This window comes from Acanthopagrus latus, chromosome 3, assembly GCF_904848185.1.
Source record: "Acanthopagrus latus isolate v.2019 chromosome 3, fAcaLat1.1, whole genome shotgun sequence".
In the NCBI taxonomy this organism is placed as follows: domain Eukaryota; kingdom Metazoa; phylum Chordata; class Actinopteri; order Spariformes; family Sparidae; genus Acanthopagrus; species Acanthopagrus latus.
The window spans coordinates 23,783,574-23,806,630 of NC_051041.1; the positions used below are offsets into that span (position 1 = coordinate 23,783,574).

The 23,057-nt window shown below is 41.7% G+C and overlaps 1 protein-coding gene across 4 annotated transcripts in view; it reads left to right on the forward strand.

The window, feature by feature from the left end:
- Positions 1-20,638, forward strand: part of oprd1a (opioid receptor, delta 1a) — a 38,636-nt gene extending 17,998 nt beyond the window's left edge. For 2 of the 4 annotated variants that reach the window (XM_037094158.1, XM_037094157.1), the window contains 3 exons: positions 5,221-5,507; positions 16,258-16,613; positions 17,801-20,638. In XM_037094158.1, coding sequence (XP_036950053.1) covers positions 5,221-5,507; positions 16,258-16,613; positions 17,801-18,330 — 1,173 coding nt within the window. In that variant the 3' untranslated portion in view covers positions 18,331-20,638. Of the gene's footprint in view, positions 1-4,547; positions 4,999-5,220; positions 5,508-16,257; positions 16,614-17,800 lie in introns of those variants that run through there. The other 2 variants (XM_037094160.1, XM_037094159.1) reach the window with 2 other exon arrangements.
- Positions 20,639-23,057: the final 2,419 nt, after the last annotated feature.

The window sequence follows — 23,057 nt, forward strand, 5'->3', positions numbered from 1 at the left end:
TCATACCAGCCCTCATTGCTGATAACTAACTGACTCTGATAACAGGAACAGGTTCAGGTCAGAGACTAATAATACACAGAGCACGTGCTTGTTATGGATAGGGCATTTTATAATGTGACCTGTAACCTGCATAGCATTCTAACCAATAAGGTCAAGGAAGCGTTCATTGGCCCTGAAAGTAACACTGTCATAGAAAGTGATTAAGTTAGCTGGATCTGTGGATGACAGCTCAGCCTTGAACCGCACCAGTAGGCTCTATCATTTCAAATGTCTTACCCGATTAATTCAACACACACTCAAACCTCACACCCCCAGGTTTACTCCAAATTCTATTTAGAGTGTGCAGCTGTACTTTAAAGCGGCTGAATTTTAAAGTGGCTTGACAATTTAGCAGGTATTCACTAAATCTAAATTTCATTGTGTTTCGTTTCATGTTTTATTCATGAAAAAAAAACTCTTAAGCAGCTAGCAGACCATCATAGGACAACAAAACTCTATGAACTCATTGTGAATTTATGTTCAGCTTGGGTATATGCATTCAACCTGAAAATTCAAATCCATTGCAAATCTAATTAGCCTCCTATGCACATGATTCTGTTCCATACATTGCCAGACAGGCTGCACTTGAGTTTACCCAACATATTGAAGTGAACAGGGTGAATTAGTGATGTGGATTTAGCCAGATTTACACGTTATTGATTTCAGCATTTAATAAGGCAGAAGATTACAGCTTACCTCTCTCACTGGAACATGGGACCAACAACAACAAACTGTGACGAGTGATGTTTCAGGTTTGTTGTTCAAGATTCATACTAACCTACTGCTGTATTATCATGTCACTGGTGATGGCTTTACATTTGTTGTGAAAAAGCAGAGGAGCCTCAGTCTGTAGCCTTTTTTTTTTTCTTTTTCTTTTTTTAAAGTGCTTTTCCGATCTATTTTCGAGTCAGCAGAAAAATGTTCCCAACCACTTGAAAGATGAGGCCATTCAAAAGGGTAATATCTATCCTCCCACTCAGCCACGCGCTACCTCCTCGATGACGTTCTGGGAGGACTTTGGAAGCACTCAAGACAAATGTAGCTTTTCGCTAAAAACAGATGAGCGGCTTCAAATTTAACCTTCTTCATGCTAACGTTTACAGATCACAATAGAGCGGATAAAGCAGTGTTATCCGTTTTGGTACGCTTCTGCTCTTGTGTTCTGTGTAGGCTCTAAAACACACTACCTTCATCTAACTATAATGGACGGAATCTCTGTCTGTCTGAACAGTTCATCCAATCTACTCCACACTTTGCAGGTTTGTTGCTGAGGACCCATGGAAATTTGGTGCAATTTGGTCACGCGACACATTCAATATTAATCATCTTGTTGAGTCAAGTCTTGAATAAACAGTGAATGCCACTCAGAGGCTTCAGCGCTCTGGCTTCATGGCTCTGCAGGCTAAAGCTGGGCTCACGTGATCCTTCTCACATGATCTCATGGGGAAGCAGAGGTAAACAAGGCAGAGATTAGCGTCTCGCAAAAACTTGCTAAGGCGTTGCAGCAACAAAAAACAAAAGCAGAAGGTTGAAGGAGTCCGAGCCAACACATGTTTTGCATTCTTAAAGCGAGAACTGCAGGTGAGATTTGGGGTTACTGTCAAAAGTAGTATGCTAGCTAACGTTAGTCTCATGGGCTAGAATGCAAAATGGAAATTAGCATGGTGCAACAACTTCCTGTAGTAGCTTGTTGCAGCAAGAAACAAACAGAAGCAGCATGTTAAAGGACTCTGGGTGAGTGGGGACATGCAACAAGGATTTTCTATTTTTTGAGAAATTAAAGTGAGAGTGTACATTTCTGTCAACAGCTATTTGCTAACTAATGTCAGCATTAAGGAATGTGTACTGTTGCTTGGGATGCTACGGGATGCTTGCTCCTAGTGATTGTTGTGGCCCTCACATAACCAGATAATCAGTGCCGAACAGCATGATTTGAAAGGGCACTGCACTGCACTGCACTTGCACTGTACTCTTAAAATGTCAAGTATCCTTCTAACTAGAGCCTCATGCAGGCTGCTTTGGAATGTGGGGAAAGCTTGATAGGTCTGTTGACCTGTGCAAACAGTATATAAACGGTTATGTGCCTTGCTTAGAGGCCCATCAGCAGGCCAGTTGCACATGATGTTAATAGTGTTTCTCTTCCCTTCACTTTTCCCTTTATACCAGCCAATTTACCCTCCAGCCTGGGGATTTTGAGCTAATGACTGTTCAATCAAAGTCCACTTCTCAGTCGTCGCTAAGAGCAGGAATAAGAATTCTGGTGCTTCCTGTCCCTCAGTGACCCTTCATTATACATCTGAGTTGGAGACCAGATTGTCTAACAAAATAAAGATGAAATGCAGGTGTGTGGAGAAGTTGAAATGCACAACACAATCAGGCAGGGCTCCACAGACATTTTCTCTTCAAGGTAATTAAGGATCAGGGTGGTGTCTCCCAAATGGGGCGACGTTCTGGGAAATGCACTGAACATAAAGCAAATGAAAAATGTACTACAGAGACGAAAACTCAACACTAATTAAATGCCAAAGAGGCTTGCTAGAGAAACAGCAAGTTCAATTACACTGTGATTGCATGAAAGGAGTCCAGAGAGAGGGAGTAAGTGGTGCACATGGCACTCAGACACATGCATTTTGTTCTGAAGGGTGGCCAGCTCATGTGTTGTTGCCAAGAGAGACGTTGAATGTAGAACGATGAAAGGGACAGGGCAGGGGGAAGGGCAAACACATGTGGGTTAAGGTGAGTGATGGACCATAAGTGGCTAATGAGCCATCAGAATTCCAGCACATTTCTGTATCTGCTAAGCATTTCATTTCCCAGGAGTCACATCTGAGCCATCATCAGCATCGATGAGTGAGAGGAATGCGTCCAAGATCGATCAACCTTTTGTCTACCCAGGAGACCACCCCACAATTGCTGTTTGCCTGCACTGCTGGATTACCTTGATCAATCCAGCTTGATCAATGTGTTGAAGGCATTCTGTGTCTCATGATGTAGAGTAGCTAGTGGACAGCTAGTGGACAGATACATACATATATATATATATATATATATATATATATATGTATGTATATATATATATATATATATATATATATATATATGTGTGTGTGTGTGTGTGTGTGTGTGTGTGTGTGTGTGTGTGTGTGTGTAGATTTTATTTTTGCCCTCTCGTACAACATTTTGCTTTGTGTGTTAAATAAGGGGAAAAATCTTGTTAAGCTGATTCCCAAAATGAAACACAAAAAGGTCTGTTTGGTAGCTGTTTGACCTTGATCAGAAAATGGTGTTTTCCCAATTGTCACTGAATAGTAGATTTTCCTATAGGGAATAGAGACCTGCAGAATCTTAAATGGGGGATGCTATTGTAGCTTATTAGCAGTGTGTCAACATCTAGTTTTTTTTTTTTTTTTTTTAATTTGGGGATTTTCTAATATCTATTGAACAAACTGTTTGTGCACCCAGAACCTTCTTGCTGTGCAGAGCAGTCAAACAGCAAGGTGTCGACCTGCTGATCCACTTGAGGACAGTGCGTGAAGCGCAATGATTTTGCCTTGCCTAGTACCAGCAGGGGGCGATAATGACAGTGGCAAAGGAGTTCGGTAGTAGAAAGAAAGAAAGAAAAACATGAGGAGGTCAGGGACGGTTGGAGGGCTCATTCATAGGACTTTGAGTTCTGCGAAGTATTCATTTTAAGCAAAACCCTTAACCTTTCCTGAAGTAAATAATTTTTGTGCTTTTATTTTGAAAGTGTACCTGAACATTGCATGTTTACCATTGTTAACTTAAGCACAGAATGAGACCATGTTGTTCTCATTGCAGAGTTATGGGACATCCGCAAGTTTGTTTATTTCTGGTTTCATTTTCAGCTGTAACTATAATGTTTAAGGTCCTGTTTGTAATAAAGTTGATTATTGAGTCTCATTCCAAACTGGTCAAAGGCCGATGTTTTGGGTTGGTGACCAACCCGACCTACAATCTCACTGTGTCAGGATTTGATGAATGGGAAATGAGACTCAAAATCAACTTTCTTACAAATAGGATAGTTAGAGAGAGGTAGGATCGCCATGTTGAACCACACTAAACCTAACCCTACCCAACAGAGACATCTTGGGCTAACTGCTAGTTTTGGGGTAAACTCAGGCTGTCATTTCCTTGTCTGTGGTCATATAATTGGGTTCCAACCCAATGTCCCTGAAAGCATAGGGGAGGCTACTATCAGACAGTAAAGCATCATCGTGATGTTGAGGCAACATCGTGACAAAAGGCAGTCCAACTGCACACAAGCTGGTTTTCCACCCAGAAGGTATTGTAAACAAACATTTTTGATTGGTTCCATAAAAGAGGCATTTGAAGGGATCCTGCTGAGGTTAGATTGTTTTCTCAATTGCAACGTTCTGCTTCATCATCTTATTCATCCCTGTGACATTGAAACAATCGTGTTTTCTTTTGTGGAGGAAGGATCCCAGGCAGTCGAAACACTGTGAAACCTTTTTTTTTTTTTTTTTTTATCCCTGTCAGGCACATCCTTAAATGACCTCAATGGGAAGTTCATCGATTGTGGCACTTGCTTGTTTGTCGGCAGCTGGGGGTGATTATGTTCACAGCTTGTGGGCAGACACATCAGAGTTACCTGTCTGTGCACTGTTCTTGCATCTTTTGAATGTCCACCACTCCTGATTTCCATGGCTGAAGCTGGGGACCAAACGATTGATGAGGTGTTTACTGTGGAAGGCAGCTTCTCTGCGCTAAACGCTCTGGGTATGATTTGCAGTTCCGGGGTTATTTGTTAATGTTCCGACCGGAAGATCGAATCGTGACTCTTCCACATGAGGTTCAGGTGTGTTGCGCACACACCACCTTGCCGTTCCCTTTGGACGCTCAGCCTGCGCAGCCTTGACGTCGACGCGCGGATGTAAGAGAGCGCTCCAGCTGTGAGGAGGATCTTGGAGAGTATAAGAGGTGTTCACACAGCCAGAGCGCACAGACTGAAGCTGACCTCCTCCTCCTCCTCATATCTCTTTGTCCTCTCTTCTTCCCCAAAGAGGCTCGCCGCTTCCGCACATTTTCCAAAACTCTTCCACTCCTGTTCCAATTCTTGCTTTTTTGGTCGCTCACATTTCTCTCACCAAAATTGTGTGAGTTAAGTTTTTTTTGGGTTTTTTTGTTTTTTGTTTTTGTCAGCACCGCGGCCAGAGTGGACAGCGCCGCGGCATGGAACCGTACACCGTCCCGGGAGCGCAGCTCTCCCTGTCCGACCTCTACTCCGTCATCCCTTTCAATGTCACCTTCCCGGACGAGGAGAGCGGCTTGATGGGCGACAGGCTGCAGAACTACACCGAGCAGCAGCAGCAGGGTCCGGTGAGGAGCGCCGGGGGGATAATCATAGCCATCTCCATCACGGCTCTCTACTCCGTCATTTGCGTGGTGGGACTTCTGGGCAACGTCCTCGTCATGTACGGAGTGGTCAGGTAAAAACACCGCTGCCTTCTTCTGTAAATTACACCCATTTGCGAGTGAAAGTCTCCAACATGCACTCACTGAGTCATAGAGACCTCCTAACGCCCAGCGACAGACCCTTTGTAATAGAGTGAGATTAAGTGATGATCTCACAGATGAAATACATTTTGATGCGTACTGGACACAAAATCTGATGTAAATTTTATCTTTGGCTTGCTTTTGGCTTTTACTATTACCAATTTTTCGTGAAAGTACACAACAAACACACTCTCAAAAGAATCACTTCACTTTAACAGAAAGGGTTGATGGCATGAAAAAGTGATAAGCAAGCTTTTCTACAGCCCTTTGCTCAATAAATTGGTCTGTTTGGGGGTTTTGTGCAGAAACCTGTAAGAATAATAAAAATGATCTAAAATGAACCTTGTTTTTATTTTTATTTTTTGATAGATAGATAGATAGATAGATAGATAGATAGATAGATAGATAGATAGATAGATAGATAGATAGATAGATAGATACTTTATTGATCCCGGAGGAAATTCCAGACCTCACTTTTATTCCCTCTAAACTCACCAAGTAGATCAGTATTTCTTGCCCCATTAACAACCATCTTTTTGTGATTGACTGTGAGTAGAGTGATTGATGCGTTTGCGTGTGAGTCCCAGCGCTCCCTGCATGGTTTCTTCATTATTCTACACATGACCGCAGCATGTGCATGTTTTATGGTAGGAGGGTCTCCTCGGAGACAATTTTGTCAGTTTGGCCTGAGTCAGCTGTCCCTCAGGCGGAGAGGGACGCTGGCACAGAGTCTCTATTAAACCACATAAACCTGTGGACCACCAGCTGCACACACCCGTGTTTAATGGGAAGAGGGAAAGGAAAAGACTTGTTGTTTGGTCTTTAATTGGCCGCTGAATTAAAAAGTGTGTTTTCCTTTTGCTATTCTAATGGAATGCAAACAGGGATGATAAACATCCTTTTTTTAATTTTTTTGATTTAAGCTTTAAGCTTTTTAGTCAGTAGTTCCAACACTTTAAGGCTAAAATGCCCAGGTTTTGTGCAGAGTAAGCAGATTTTGTCCATTAGTGTGAATGCCTGCAGTATAATTGTCAGTCCGAGGTCGGTTTGCTTCTCTACCTCAGCTCTAAACGCAACGTAACACACCCATTATGTCACTAGATAAAAGAACCCTGTCATTCCCGGAGAAGACCTGCATGCTTGTCAGGAATAAATGAGCTTGTATCTTTCGCTGCAGCCCTACCCGTCCTCAGCCATCAATTAGCTACCCTCTAATCTCTGAACGTGTTCCTTTACCATCACCTGACGCATTAATTACTACAGCTGGGCCGGCTTATTTAACAAGCAGGCAGAATTACTTGGAGATGCCCCAGTTACAGCGGAGGAGGATAACACGACCGGGTGGAGGTGAAAAATCTAAGGCCAGTGGTCGTATTTCACCACACAAACGTGACACGACAGGCTGAAATGTGCACAATAAGACGGAAACACGGTCTAAATGGTTATTGGTATTATTGCAATGTATCCAGTGAAAGAGAAAAGCAGACTGAAACAAATTGAGAAAAGATGGATGGGTGTGGGAAAAGCTGCAAGCAAGCTGTTTCCGTGCAAGTGGCAATCTTTGGATATTGAACCAAGAAGAATTCATAAATATTTAAAGCTCTGCCCATTATTTTCATTCACGACTCGGAGGGAGAAAAACTGGCAAAACAAAGGTACAAACGAAAGAAAGAATGAGTGAGAGAGGGAGGCAAGAGAGAGATGAGAGGGAGATGGATGAGAGCTCGGAAGAAGAAGGCAGTGAATCAAATTGTGCGCAGCGATTTGTCTGGCATTTATGTTTGTGCGAGTGAGCGAGAGGACTCTTCACAGATGCCAGACACCCACCCCCACCCCCACCCCCCAGCAAGGGGGAGGCTGAGCACGTTTACCACCCCTGTCATAGTCTATAATATCCTGCGGAACATCCGTAGACTCCGCAGGGAGCCAACTTAGAGAAGACACCCAAACTTATACAGAAGGTGATGTAGTGTAAAAAACATGGGTGGGTTATGACTGAGCCCCATGTGGCAATCATTTATCATCCTGTTTATGATGCGATATAGATTTATTACCATAACACAGACATCCTCTGCCACCCTCATGGTAGCGTCCGGCTCCAGTTAGCATTGCAGCAGTCGATCGATGGTCACCTTTGCTGATCTCTTCTGCAGTCAGGCTGATAAACAGGAGTGAAGATAAATCCACTTTTGAACCCTAAAAGTTCAAAAGGTAGTCTCTGAGTTCTCCTCCAATCGGTGAAGGACGCGGGATCAGAGCAGAAGCTGATGTGACTCCAGGTGTTAATTCCCCCAGAAGGTCTGGCTCGTCACTTGACCTTTGAGGTCGGCCTAGAGCTGTTAGCAGGAACTCTTCCACCCCCCTTCTGCAGGGCCCTTTCACTTAATACTCCCCAAATGTCTTTTGTTTTGATAGGCAACCCCCTCGCAGCAGAAGATACATATTGAATGTTTAATTACTGTCATACTTTGTCATCATCTGATCTGCTCACTGCTCTCTGTGCTTCCATACATTTTTTTTTTTTCCCCCCTCCCTTGACACGGTGCCCTTTCAGGGAGGTTTTGTGCTGAAATGTCATAACAAATCATCCAGTCCTCATTAAGATGCCACATTTTGAAACATTGCTGTGAAGTTTGTCATCCCCCTGGGGCCCCCTAACAACAGCGATTTGTTCATCAGTTTATAGTGCAGACAGACCATGTGCTGAGAGGATCTACCACATCGCACTGTCATAATAATGTCTGAACTTTCTGAGTTGAAATCATTATGAGAACCAAATATTGTCAAGGTAATTTTTCAAGGAAAAATGCCCTCAGCTTGTAAATTGTGAGCATTTGCTGCATTTCATTGTCTCATGTGATAATCAACTGGATATGTTTGCATTGGACTGTTGGTCAAATGAAACAAGCTATTTGAAGACGTCATCTCAACATTTTGAAGCGCTTCTTTTCACTATCCTCTAATATCAAATAGACTATTTAATCAAAGAAGTGAGATCATTATCAGCCGAAAAGCTGATAGCGGTTGTAACAACCAACCTTAGGTTGACAACAATCTTATAGCATAGAACGAGTGACGTAAATCACAACTATTTCCATTATGCGCACTCCTCTATCAGTCAACTAACTGAAATGAATCATCTCTAAAATGTCAGAAGAAGTGGAACATGTCCCAGAAAAGATAATGTAATTTAGAATGATATCGTCACACTTTAGTAGCTGGAACCAGATAAATCAGATAAGTAACTTAAATTATGAGTAGGTCACTAAATTATATTTGATTATCATCATCTTTCATTTGACGAATCACTTCAGCAGTAATTGTATCTCTGATTTAAGAAACCCAAAGCTCACTTGAAAGCATCCTCCTTTTTTTCTTTCCTGACACAACACACAGTTTAAATCTTTTATGAATTTAAGTCATGAATTTTAGATTGCCAGATAGAGACACTCAAATGCTCACAAACCCCATTTACAAGGGAGTCCGCATGGATGCTCCCGCCAGTGCGAATTGGCCGTTTGGCTGCTGTGGTGGTGAGCGCCCTCGTTGTGATTACTGATGGAGTGGCTGCCACCGACACCTCTGGAGACGGTCCACACAGGATGGGTCAGCGGCAGGAGGCTCATCTTATCTACCAGCCATCCTCTCCGCTGCCTTCAGCTCCTGCCGCTGCCGCCACACCTGTTAGATAAGAACTGGCTCGGTGCTCAGGCAATTTATTATCAAGTGGCCTCCGTCTGAAATCAGTTTGATGTGCAGCTTGTGAAAGGCAGGATTAGTCTGTGTGAAAGTGGATTCCCACAACCTGGGCTGCTTCTCGTGGATTATTGTTCCATTCCACGCAGATCTTGGACAGTGTTCACATACTGTACATTGGTATTCTGGTCCGGTGTTTGTGAAGACAAAAGATTAAGCGAGAGCGTGAGCCAAAACAGCTTCAGGAAGATTTTTTTTCTTTTTTTTCTTTAGGGATAGGGAGTGGAAAACTGGCCGAGAATACCACAGCCCGATGCCAGTAGCAGCGTGACTGTGTGCGTTTGTGTTTGTGCATAAGGTTGTTTATTTCCTGGGCTGATTCAATATGGCCACCACTGCCTTCCAACACACCGTGAGCATTTATATCAGACTGTGTGTGAGAGGTGTGTGTATGGCCTTTAGCCCCGGAAACACAGGAGAGTCATGCCTGACTTCTGTATCAGCAGAGGAAGGATTCATATGTTGACTGTAGATGCTGTCACACATGTCCTTACAGTGGCTACCTAGCACAGAATTTAACCAAATATACAACCTTATCAAGTGCACAGAATAATAATCACAGTATTTACCATGTACTGCTGTAGTAGATGGATTCTGTTGCTAACAAAATTATCTTGCTAATGCTAATGATATGTTTTTGTCTTTGTTGTTTGTTTTTTTTTTTACTTGCAATTATAAATTAGGAATTCATATTCAACCCAATTAATGAAACATATCACATTTTCTTCAGATCAGTACAGTCAATATTTGCCACAGTCAGTGGAGGTTGGACATCTTATTTTTTGTTCTGCCATATGCTACTATGAGATTTTTTTTTTTCTTCTGATGTGGCATCAGAAGATGTGTAAGGCAGAGGAATGGATTGGACAGCCATGACAGCCTTGCAGCAGGGAGTCCTCGCTGTAAGGGAAAAGGGGGAAAGAGAGAGTGGGTGATTAAACGGCCACAGAATGGGACTGTGCCCATGAAAAAAACATGCTTCACTATTACATGAAAAAGGGTGTCTCATTTAGATTTCTTGGCACATAATTGCCCATCCAGCCCTACAAAAAGGAAGATGGATGCTTTAAAGCTTTCCCCTCTGAGCAGAACAAGTCACCATAACGTAACCTCCGGCTCCGGTACGTGATTACAATGGCAGAACGTGGAAATTGGTTTCTTGTCACAGCTGTTTTTATACAAGAAAAAAAAAAAAAAAACCCTGTTGCATTGTGGTGTGAAATTAAAGTCTACTCATGTGCTTATCACCTACAGAGAGGAGGCTCACCTTGCAACCTAGACTCATGCATTAAAAACATTAAAAAGCCTCCCCTCGAGCCACCAATACCTACTTCATGCCACACCACAAGCTCTTTGATATCCTCCTGAGTGGATGTGACATAATATCTCAGGGCCAAGAAAGCTAGACCAACCAATCTGAATTCTCAATTATTACCCCCCCCCCCGATTTACCGTCCTCATGAGGTACAAAAAGACCCAACAGTGAAAGGATGCACACTGATTATTTTTACCCTCCTTTCCAACATTTCATTTCTAATCTCCACAGGGTCATAATACACCAGGCTGGGTGGTAGAGCATCTAGGCCGATCCATCCAGGCATTTGTTTACCAAAGGGGGGGGGGGGCAGAAAGTGGCACAAAGTGGGAGACACGCTACATCTCTGTGGCCTCTCTTGTCAGGTAGGATTAGGGAAGGAGGAGAGCGATTTCTGTGAAATCGTGGCTCAATTATAAAAGTGACGATAAACATAATCCTCTCCCGATGTCAAGAGCCGGGCTTTAGCTGCTAAATCAAAGGCCTCAAACCGACTGGGATGTAGAAGTAAACAGGGAGCGGTTTTTGGTTGAGTCTGTAGTAGTTTTCATGTTGTCTCATTTTTGATGGCTGTAATCCAGAAACTTCAACATGTGATTTTTCATTTGCTATCAATGATTGATGACGTCAGTGCCCATCTATGTTGCCCGTGTTTTCAAAAAGTTCAAAGCATTACATTAATGTTGTGCTCGCTTCACAGACAGCCCTTGCGTAACTATCAAAAGCTCACCGCTCCCTTGTGCTGTAGAACCAAATACAGGCGTCGGATTAGGATGACCAAACATAAAAGTGATTGTTCATAACCAGCCGTAAGGCGCCAACTTCATGGGTTCAGTGTTTCCTTTTATTGATGAGCTTTAGTCCTACAAGATGAAGGGGGCAGTTAGGGTCATTTAGATTTAACAGGAGTAACTAATAACATACATGCGACTTAAACCAGATTGGATGAACACTACGGGTGGAGAAAGGTAAGAAATAAAACAATCCCTGTGCTCCTCAATAATTTAACTCACCTTCCCAAATGGAATTTTAATCAGGATTATGGTAAAAGACATAGATAACCAGAAAGAGAGAGAGAGGAAGCCAAACGCCTCTCGTTGGGGACAATTGTAGAGAAATATTAGACAACACTGTGTAAGGTGGAACTTGAGACAGAAATTGTACTCCTTCTTTGAGTCAAATCTGATATTGAGCACATACTCCATTGTCAGGCTGTCCTCATCAGAAAAAAACAACAACAGAAGTCGACTGTGAAAGCGGCTCATTATGATCCATATTTGGTTTTTAGTGGTTTGGTCAAACAAACACAGGACCTTCACCCTGTTTATGTCCAGTGGAGCTACCGGTAAGTCATGTTTTGAATGCTACATAACTGAAATTATGAACGTAACCTACGTTTGTGTGTACTGTTACTGGAGTTACATAAGTCATTTTACAGTGTCGATCAAGAATAGATCCATAAATCTGCTCGGAATTTCTGAATTCTGGACATGAGAATTCTGGACTTGCCTTGTTGTACATCCATGGGTGTGTTGAAAACAGGAAGCACTAATAGCAAATGTGGCAAATTGTAAACAGATATTGGTGAGCAAAGCCCCAAATTCCCTATAACTCTAGCTGACGTTTAAACAGCACTTTGATGGCTGTACGCTTTCTTCAGTCATATTCTTTTTGTGGTTTCTATCAAACTAGCAAAAACAAGGAACGGAAACATGTGAAACTTATTGAAAAAAAGTCTAATGAAAAAAAGGAATATCACCGACGAGTGCACCCCTGTCCCAACACACGCACACACACACACACACACACACACACACACACACACACACACACACACACACACACACACACACACACACACACACACACACACACACACACACACAGACACTCAAACATACCTTCCCTGGAGAAATTATTGCAGTCGGAACCAGTAAGTGCTGTTATTGATTGAGCACACACAACTAGCATACCTAAATAGAACATTCATTTTGCACTTTATTACACCTGGGCAATGAGTTAATCTCTCCAAACAACTAGTGGGTGCGTCACATGCATACAGGTGGAGGAATGCACAGCCTGCCAAGCTCTTATTTATCCTGTTATTCCCAATCCACCTCAGGTGTGTTTTGGAGTTAACTGTACAAAGATCAGGCCTATGCTTCATGCCTAAATACAGTTTTATAATGTGCATAATGTAGAATCTCCTTCAACTAAACAGAAAAGAGACAGTAATCAGGATGTCATCTGATGTCACTGAAAGACAGTGAACATTGGAACGACAGATGGGACTCTTAGACAGCAGTCATTGTTATATAAAACTGAACCGCACCAGCCACAACACCAGGAGATGTACTCAAAATTGCCTCTGTGCAGCATTGGAAATGAGCAACCACCAAATGCAGGTGATTTTATGTATCATTACAGCTTGAATCACAGATTGAATCTCGAGTCTTCTGCTTGTTCCACTCGGACGCTTAAGAGCGGAGGCAGGCGGCTTTATATGCTCACAAATCAAAGGACACCGTCTCCCTGTTGTGTCAAAGTGGATGTCCATGTTTTACAACTTCAACCTGAGGTTAAAGTGCAGCCAAAATACAAATCAAACACATTTGAAGTGTGTTGCGGCTCAGCAATCACATAAACATGCTCTCTCCTCTCCAAGCTTGATGTCACCAAATAACAGTGGTGTTAGGTTGATATTCTAGCTCGCGCATTTGGTCTGTCTGGGGCATTTACATGTGTGCTAGCATTGCTTGACTCGGCCGTCAGGGATTTGCGCCTCCATCACAGCATGGCGACCTGTTTGAAGGTGTGTTTGTCTTACTGATGGCTTAAAAGCAGTGTGGCGATCAAAGAAGCAGCTGCCAACACTCTTCCTGCCCGCATCGAAGATTAGCCACTTACATGGCCCAGCTGATTCCTGGAAGAGCTGAAAACAAAATGCATCAGTTAAATACAGCAGATGTCGGAAAGTAAGAAAACGTGGATGAAGAGAAAATAAGAAGCCATGACTGTCATTATCTGACTTTTGTCCACTTGATGATAGCTCGCTCCACTGCAGGCTCGGGGAGATGGGAAGGGCTACAAATTGCTGGTTACCTTCGCGATCTGCGACTTATTCGAGGTAGCAACTAATATAAGAAAGCACGACCAATGACAATGACAAGCTGTATGCTTGTATCCTAACCAGAGGGTGTCATAAGAAAGCGTATCAAGCTGTCAAGTTTTATAGTACTGAGATTCAAAGTTGGAAAATCCAATCAGCAAAATCCAATCCCTGTTAAGAACCTATTTACTGCTCTGTAATTCCAAACACTTTCAAGGTCTTGTAGGACATATATTTTCAAAATCAAAGTACTTTTTAGACCCGTGGCAACCTTGCTTACACTTTCACTGTTCCATAGATTATCACACTCATGCCAGTGCTTTTTGCTGCTGAAGCTCCCTCCACCACCTCTAACATCCTTCTGTGTAATCCTCTGTTGTAGATGTAACTAAGATTTACTGCGTGTAATTGATGCTAATCTATTAAGTTTTTCTTTTATTACTGCATGTAATTGATGTTAACTTATTAAGTTTGGTGTTTTTTTTATTACTGCATGTAATTGATGTTTTTTATTAAGGGGGATTTGCCTTCTCAGTAGAATCCTCCCGCAGCTCTGATGCTTGAAGTGCTCCCTCGGAGAGCAGGGCCATATCCACCAAATCTAACTGCATAACCATACACTTAAAATGCAGGCTTTTGGCAAGTTTTGTATATTTCGTGAAGCTGCTGTGGAGGTAACCCCGTTAAGACAGTTTGTTCCGACCAGAACTGGCAGTTTCAGTTCTTATATACTGAATTTGGTGCGAAACTTTTCTTTATAGTCTTTCCCCTTGTGTGTACACCAAAAATGCAAGTTAATTAGTCTTTGCGTGGATGGCTTCTGCCAAATACTGAAATGCATGTCACTCCTAAATCTTCATAGTTAAAAATTTAATAGACTTTAAATGAAATGAAATTGACATATCCTCTATTTCAGCGCTGAACTGCCTCTCAATCCATTGTAACAGGTTTGAATAATTCTGTCCACCAATAAGACGGGTTAGGTAAAATTCCCTTATAAGTTGCTTGAGTCAAAAAAAAAAAAAGATGATAAACAGCAAACATTGACAAACCCTGATAAAAACATGAGATTATTTGAATTAAGGGCTAAATGCCACTTAAGGTCTCTTCTCGGTCGAAGTAGTGTGGAATCATGGGAGTCGTTGTCTCCACTGTTAACAGCCAGCATTATTTTGAAAATCTATCGGATTTGAGTCAGGCAGAAAGTTTGTGGAGGATGTAATGTTTCAAAGTATCATTCACGTTACAGTCAGCCACATTTGCTTACTTCCTTTCTCTTTACCTGATGTATCGTCTGATGATTTCCCAGATATAACTGTGACAGGCGACCAAATGAAATGACTTCGACCAAAATTAGGTATTTATCAGGGAACCGTCTCAGGGAAAATAAGGGCACACAACTAGACAACATAATAGGCAAAAAAAAGTTGTAGCTGGATCTATGGATTTTGATGGAGAATATTGTATATTACATACATATTGTATTTTTAAATAAAAACTGTGAATGTCCAGATATTATTAGGAATGATTAAAGGGTCATTCAAAGAGGGTTAGAGCTGGGTATGGCTGAAAATCGAACATCTTGATGAAATGTGCAGCCCCCTCCAATCACTGCCACCACCAACACCCATAGGTTACTATTTATACTGCCTGTGTGAAAAATGACCAGAGGGAAAATCAATACAAATATCCATTTAGACAGTGGGTTTGGGTGTATAATTATGGAAGAGACTAACAAAGATTACACCACTAATATGAGTGTTTGCCTCATCTTTACTTCTCTATTACTGTCATTGTTCTTTCCTTCTTTATCCTTCAAAAATACACAATTGCAGTATGTATTATACAGTATATCTTAATAATATTTAGCACTTTTCTAGCCCTTAATTAATTCCCTTTTGGTGCTCCGCTGTGCATCCTAGCTGATTTGCAACTGGATGCAAGGACTTAAAAATCTTGAGCTGAGATTTAGATTCAGCTTGAATATGTCTTGCAAGGTTTCTGATAGGATAAGCCTTTCTGGAAATAAGCCTTATTCCCCAGAAGAAAAATACTGACCCCGAAGAGCCAGTATCCTAGCCAATAAAACTAATTAATTGCTGATACATGTACTCACACAAAGGAAAATGCACAGTTCCATAATAAAAACAACACATGCAATATATATGAACCTCAGTTCGGCAGCAGCAAGTATTTTCTTTAACGGAACTCCCTGGTGCGTTTTGAGCAAGTAGGCTGCTTGATCAAAGGCCAACAATGTCAATTGTAACCAGTATCTCATATCTCTCATTTAGAAAAAAATATTACAAATAGGCTGTGAAGAATGAGCAGTAGAGGTTTGAAGGTCTATTCTGCACATCTATATAGTGTGAGGGAATTAAATCTTCTCTTCTTCTTCTACACTTATAAATCCCCATACCCAAGACACATGACATACCCAGCTGCTCTCATTACTGCTGCCACTTACTGCTGCCACTTTCCTCTGCTCTGTGATCAAAACCAGATACACCAAGATGAAGACAGCCACGAACATCTACATCTTCAATCTGGCTCTTGCCGACGCCTTGGCCACCAGCACGCTGCCCTTCCAGAGCGCCAAGTACCTCATGAACACCTGGCCGTTTGGGGAAGTCCTGTGCAAGCTCATTATTGCCATCGACTACTACAACATGTTCACAAGCATCTTCACCCTCACCATGATGAGTGTGGACCGCTACATCGCCGTGTGCCACCCAGTCAGGGCGCTGGAATTTCGAACGCCGGTCAAAGCCAAGATGATCAACGTGCTCATCTGGGTTCTGTCCTCTGCGATCGGGGTTCCGATTATGATCATGGCTGTGACCAAAGTGACAGATAGTGGTGAGATAGTTTTGGCTTCACATGTTTCATCTCATTACCTATCTAAGTAAGTTTTTAGGCATTTTGAAAGATTAGCCTAGATTAGTTCCCTCACCAATGTCTTTGGTGATCCAGGCCCGGCTCAGTTCACAACCCTGAAGAGGCAAAATATTGTTCTGATGAATCTCCGGATATATTGTGCATAGCAGATAGTTGACTGTATTAATTCCAGCCCGGTTCCATTAACTCCTATGAATTAACTTCATAGTAGATAAACCTGTAATATTAGAATTTCAACCATTGCCAGGATTTAGTACGAGTGCAGAAATGAATGTGCTCTATATAACAATTATATATATATATATATAACATCATTCCACTGCCCAGTGTGATTCAAGACTCCGAAGTTGTCTGATGATGTGTCCTAGAGAAGTTGGGAAGTTGTGAGCAACAGCCTAGAGAGAACCAATTATTCTTTCTTTGCTGTCCTTCCTCAATTATTTGAAAGTACTTCAAAAAAAATGGGGGCAAAATGAATCATTGCAGTCCACTTCTTGAAAAGATATGCTATTAATGAGCTATCATAACATCATGTGAAAGCACTACGGTTGAAAAATAAACAAAGTAAGTTCGTGTTGTCACACTGGAAGAAAATAATAATCTAGTCAGCATTAATTATAAGCTCATTGCTTAAAATACTCACATATTTCTGCAGTTAGATACTGCAGAAATATCACGTGTCTCCGCACCCATCCAAAACCACGGATTTTATTTATTAGAAATAATACACCTGCTTACAACTGCTCCTGACCTCCTCTTTTGCTACTGTCATAATGACTACAGCCTGTAGAAATGTAAATGTGGCTCCTAACAAGCTGCTTTAACAGTATACGTATGTAGTTGTGTTCTTATAAGAAGATACAAGTTTTTAATGCATTGTGTTAATGTAACATTCAGGTATTGGAATTATCAGAATCAGTAAATGGAAGGAAAAAAAAAATATATTACCACCTATACCTTCCAATTTGCATAGATGGCACATTGCTGAACTTCACCATTGCACAGCAGCAACAACAGTAATATCTTGGGGTTAATGTATCGTAAGTTGGTGTACAGATTTAGCTGATTTTTAAAGCTACAAACCAGTATCATGATAGTGTAAACTTCCATTAACAAATTCTTTCTAATTCTTCCTGCTCTCTTTCCAGGTAAAACCATGTGCATGCTGAAGTTCCCTGCCCCTGACTGGTACTGGGACACAGTTACAAAGATCTGTGTCTTCATCTTTGCTTTTGTGGTCCCTGTGATGGTCATCACCATATGTTATGGCCTGATGATCCTGCGCTTGAGAAGCGTTCGTCTGCTCTCAGGCTCCAAGGAGAAAGACCGCAACATGCGCCGCATCACCCGCATGGTCCTGGTAATTGTGGCCGCTTTCATCATCTGCTGGACGCCCATCCACATCTTCATCATCGTGAAGACCATGGTGGAGATTGACAGCAGGAACCCTTTTGTGATAGCCAGCTGGCACCTGTGCATTGCCTTGGGCTACACCAACAGCAGCCTCAACCCCGTCCTCTACGCATTCTTGGACGAAAATTTTAAACGGTGCTTCAGGGATTTCTGCCTTCCCTGTCGGACCCGCGTGGAGCAGAACAGTCTGACCAGAGGCCGAAACAACACTAGAGAGCCAGTGTCTGTCTGCGCTCCATCAGAAGCGGGGAAGAAGCCGGCATGACTAGGCATGGACTGGGTCCCCCACAGCTCTCGCTCAAGGAGGATCCAGCAGGATCTGCAATCAGAGGTCACCCAGATCTCCACAACAGAGTTTTAAGAGATCTTCGCCGGAACACTTGTCTAAAGGAACTGACTCACTCACCCTTTTTGGCTGACATACTGGACATACACCGGAAAAGCTAGAGTTAAAAGCAGACAAGTTTCACTCTGATATTACTTTTCCTTCCTTCTGATAATAACTTTGAGCATTTTTTCCACAGGAAATGTGATGCCTTTCAAAGGCATTGACAGTAGATAGGGTGATAGCCCGAAGAGTATATCCACATATTAAAGCAAGATTATGAAACAGAAAATCCCCAGTCAGATTTTTCTGCTCACAGGATCAGAGGACGAGCTAGCAAGGACTTTTTGATGATGCAAACAGGACCAAGAAACACCTACAGGTTTCTGTCTATCATTACTACATCATCCATCAGAGTGCATTTTAAATAAAATACTGACTCCGTGAGGTTGAAGAATGTGCAACAAAACACAGAAGTGTGAAACAATGAGCTTTTCAATTCAAACTTCGTAATTTCTCACAAGGAACTTTTTTTCCCTGTACATTGAAAGAAATTAAAGAGATTGTTGGTGGTTCCTCTGAAGTAGAAAAAAAAAAAAAAAAACGACAGCGGGGGAGCGGCCATCTCATCTATATCTTCAACATCAGCCCAAAAAAATGGGCCTTAGAGAACAGAACCACACAAGTGAAACCCACCAACAGCTGGATGATGAATGACATAGTTTCTTGCGCAGTAAGGTAAATCTCTCTTTTCTAGCAAAGAAGGGAAATCTTATTTGGTATTCTGTGTGATTCAGGTGATCTTTTTTGTACAGCAAAATAAACATTGTTTTTCGCTTTACATTCTGCTACCATAAGCTGTGTTGAGAGAAGAATTTGGGCATCCATGGGTTTGAACATGTCTGCCATAAAGGACAAGAAATAATTGACTTTTGTGTGGGGGGGTTTTGTGCTCGGATGGAAAATGTCAGAATAGCATCAAACCACCGAAGCTTGGATTTCCATGGACTTCTTGGCTCCTCACCTACTTGACTTTCAAGTGTGGTGTCAAGCCCCGCAGTGAGCCTTTCAGCAAAATCACTAAAGAATACTAAACCTGCCACTGAAGAAAACAGTTGGCTGCCACACCGCTGACCTTATCGGTTCTTTATTCAAACCAACTGTGAAGTCAAAGAACACCACGGCAGTCAGACTGAGAGGAGCTTCGCTGCTTCAAGGAGATTATTGATCAGCGTCTATATTAGCCTCCCATCCATCACATCGGATCACCAAATCCCATTAAAGACGTACTGAATGGCATGCGCCAGAACAGTAATTTATTCCAGGTAATTTATCTACTCCAACAGATCCTGACATTAATCAGACTGGAGACATCAATCAATGGATGCCATAAAGTTAATGACCATGTCAACTCTGCAAAGCAGATGTGCTATGTCAGAGGTAATAATGCAGAGTTTATGGGCATCTGCTTTCTTATGATACATATTTTGATGGCTACATTGGCATGAAAACATGTAAAAATATGCCATAGTTTTGATTAATGTTGAAATGTTATGACAAATTGTAAATGTGCGCCAGATAAAACACATGCAAAAGGAAGATAAAAAGATTCAGGCCCACGGCTAGAGGGTGTCATATGTTGTACAGATTTTAAAGCCCCTTGAGGCTAATTTGTAATGTTTCCATTTTTGGCTTCATATGAATTAAACTGACTCGAAATGGAAACTGAAAGGAAAAAGCAAATTAATGTGAATTTGTAGATAATACAACGCTTTCGCATTTGAATCAAATTTGGCTTTTCATCCACAGTTAAAATGACTTTGAGCTGTGCCTGTGATTCTGTAAGCTTTCTTCAAACTTTTTGGATTGTACTATTTCACCACCATGCTTTGGACCCATGTGGCTCAAATGAAAAAAACATAAAGAAACAGAAATGGAAGAAAACAATTCAGAGCTGAAAGAAATACCTGCTCTGTTTACAGATTCAGCAATTTGCTTGTAGCTTGACTGTGGCTAACCACAGAGAGTGATATTCACAATAGAAATTGACCACTCTGTGTGCTGTCTATAAGAGATTGACATTTTTGTAGTGTTCCTGTATATTTTCTTACAATGACGATTGTTATTTAAAATGTACTGTAGTATATACCTGCTCTCTGCTTAGCTTTGACCAAGTGTTACATTTGTTGGGTGTGCTGGATGTCTCTCAGCTATCATTATCTTTGCAAATATAGCAGCTGATCTCGGAACCCATAGACTATCGTCTGATCATTTGAGGGCAATGTTTCAGGGCTTCTGGTTCAGTCATTGATTATCTGATGACAGATATCCTATCCAAAGGTTTTTCTTTCAGCCGTTGTTTACAGTCCAATTAGTGACTTGAGTCACAACATTGAAGCTGAGGTAGAGGGACGAATCTCAATCTAACTGATAATTAATGCAGTCTAATAATGTCGTAAAACATCCTGTTCGTAGGGGCAGGGTGACAGAAATGTACAGAGCTAGTTTTCCAAAAGAGAATGACAATGGTATTTTGATAATTCAACAAAAGCTAATTACTTCTAATAAATCTAGAATAAAATAGAACTTTAACAAACTTTGTGTAATCAGGGTATGATCAAAGTCAAAGAGTGTGTGTGTGTGTGTGTGTGTGTCCATGATTTCCTTATTATCAAGTTATTCTCAGTGGTGATACTTTGACATAGTCATTTGATATCTTGAGATTTAAAAGACTGTCTCAATTGTTGGCTACAGTTAGTTCAATAAAACTTGTCGTCACTGTTATATTTTTCTCTGTCTGATCCACTCCAAAAGGATCAGTCTGTAATTTTTTAGCACCTGGTTGCACAACATAACATTAACAAAGTAACAGAGATATCCAAGTGATACTCATCAATGCTTGTCATCCAATGTTGCCCTAATGGAAACAGAGGGTTCAAGCTGTACAAATAGCAGTCTGGTCCTTCCCCTGGGTTATTTTAATAATATACCCCGCCTCCTGGAGCGCCACCTGCCCTCTCACTTTCACTATCATTGAATATAGAGGGACAAACAGTAACCTAACAAGCTGCAAGGTTCCCCAAAATAATCCCCTAAAACACATTCCCCCTTGGCAGCACTTCATCACAATATTACACAAATTGACAAAATGAATTATATTCATTAAGTAAACGGGCAGCGCGCCACCAAAAACCATTACTCTAATCTTTATTGTAATGAGTCACAAAAGCTTCATCAGTGCTGAGGTATATGTTTTGGAATTATTTTATTTATGCGATCAAAGTACTTGACTAAGGTTTGAGAAATGTAAGACATGGCAACACGTCCTTACTCGTCATCTTTTCCACCAAAATAAAGCTTGCTGACAAACTGTTCAGATATTGAGCCTTATTTAGACCATCTATCACTCAAAGTGCAAGTGCATTCAGGGCGTTTCCAAGTCCATTTGCTAGTTAAATGGCAGATTGTCTGGGCGCAAAGTGCGACACGCAACGCAAGTCATTCATGGCCGTGTTTTGGGCGCAAAATAAATCAAACCAATCCGAGCGTCATCTACGATTCCCTCTAAGAGCGAGGTGCTCCAGGACCTGACACATATTACACAGTAGCACTCGTCTTTGCTGAGAGACACGTATCTGATCCTCAGTTGCTGAACCCTCTGCCCCGCTGTTTCACAATTCTTTGTCCTGTCAACAACTTTGTTTGACTGCATATGAAAAATTACACTGATATTAAACATAGGAGGAAGAGGCTGTGTGGATCTCAGTCCGTGGATCAGGTGGGAAGGGTCATAAAAAGCAGCATCCTGATCAATCCTCCAGCAGCAGAAACCATATGTGTATCTCTACATTAACAGAGTTTCCCCTCAAGCTTTTAGTTTTGGTGACTAACTGTGCCATGGTATTTGTTGCAGTACATTACTGCATTCATGGAGATGTTTAAAATAACTTAGAGTAAACTTTAATCATAATTTAAAGTGTATGCATGGTGTGAACTTGCCCATGTAGGCACATCTTACTGAATATTGCGTTCTTTAAATAGCAGCAAACAGACTGCACGTTTGACTTTAGACCAGCTTTCTGTTGGTGTGTCAGTTTCTGCTGCCTCAAGGAAGCAATCTGCCATCAGCACACCTGACCACACCTCACTTTCAGACCAACACGCCCAGACTGCACAGTGCATTTGCTTTTTACACAACGCAGGCACTGGGCTTGAAAATGACTGTCTCTCTGAAACTAGCAATGACACTTGCGACTGCTGTTAAAGTTGCAAAACATGTACAGTGTTAGGAGCAAAAACTACTTGGTTAGGTCTAGGAAAACCTCATACTATGGGTTAAAAGAACTACTTACCTTTGTTCTTGTAGGTTATATTATGTAAATGACGAGCTCACATCACCCAGCGTAAGTAATGGCAGTAGGTCACTCTCGTATTGCAAGTTGTGTCATTGACCTAAATATAGGGTTAGGGTCGAAAGCAAATAACTCTTCACTTTTGGTCACAAAGGGGGCACAGATGCCTCTGGAGACAAAGTCTTGTACATGACCCATCAGACCACCATGACCATCCCCTGGCTCTTGCCCTTTATAATACTGCGGTAGATGAACACTTCAAAAAGTGACGATAGAGGGATAACCACAGTGTCAAAATAAGAAGTGTGAGGCCAC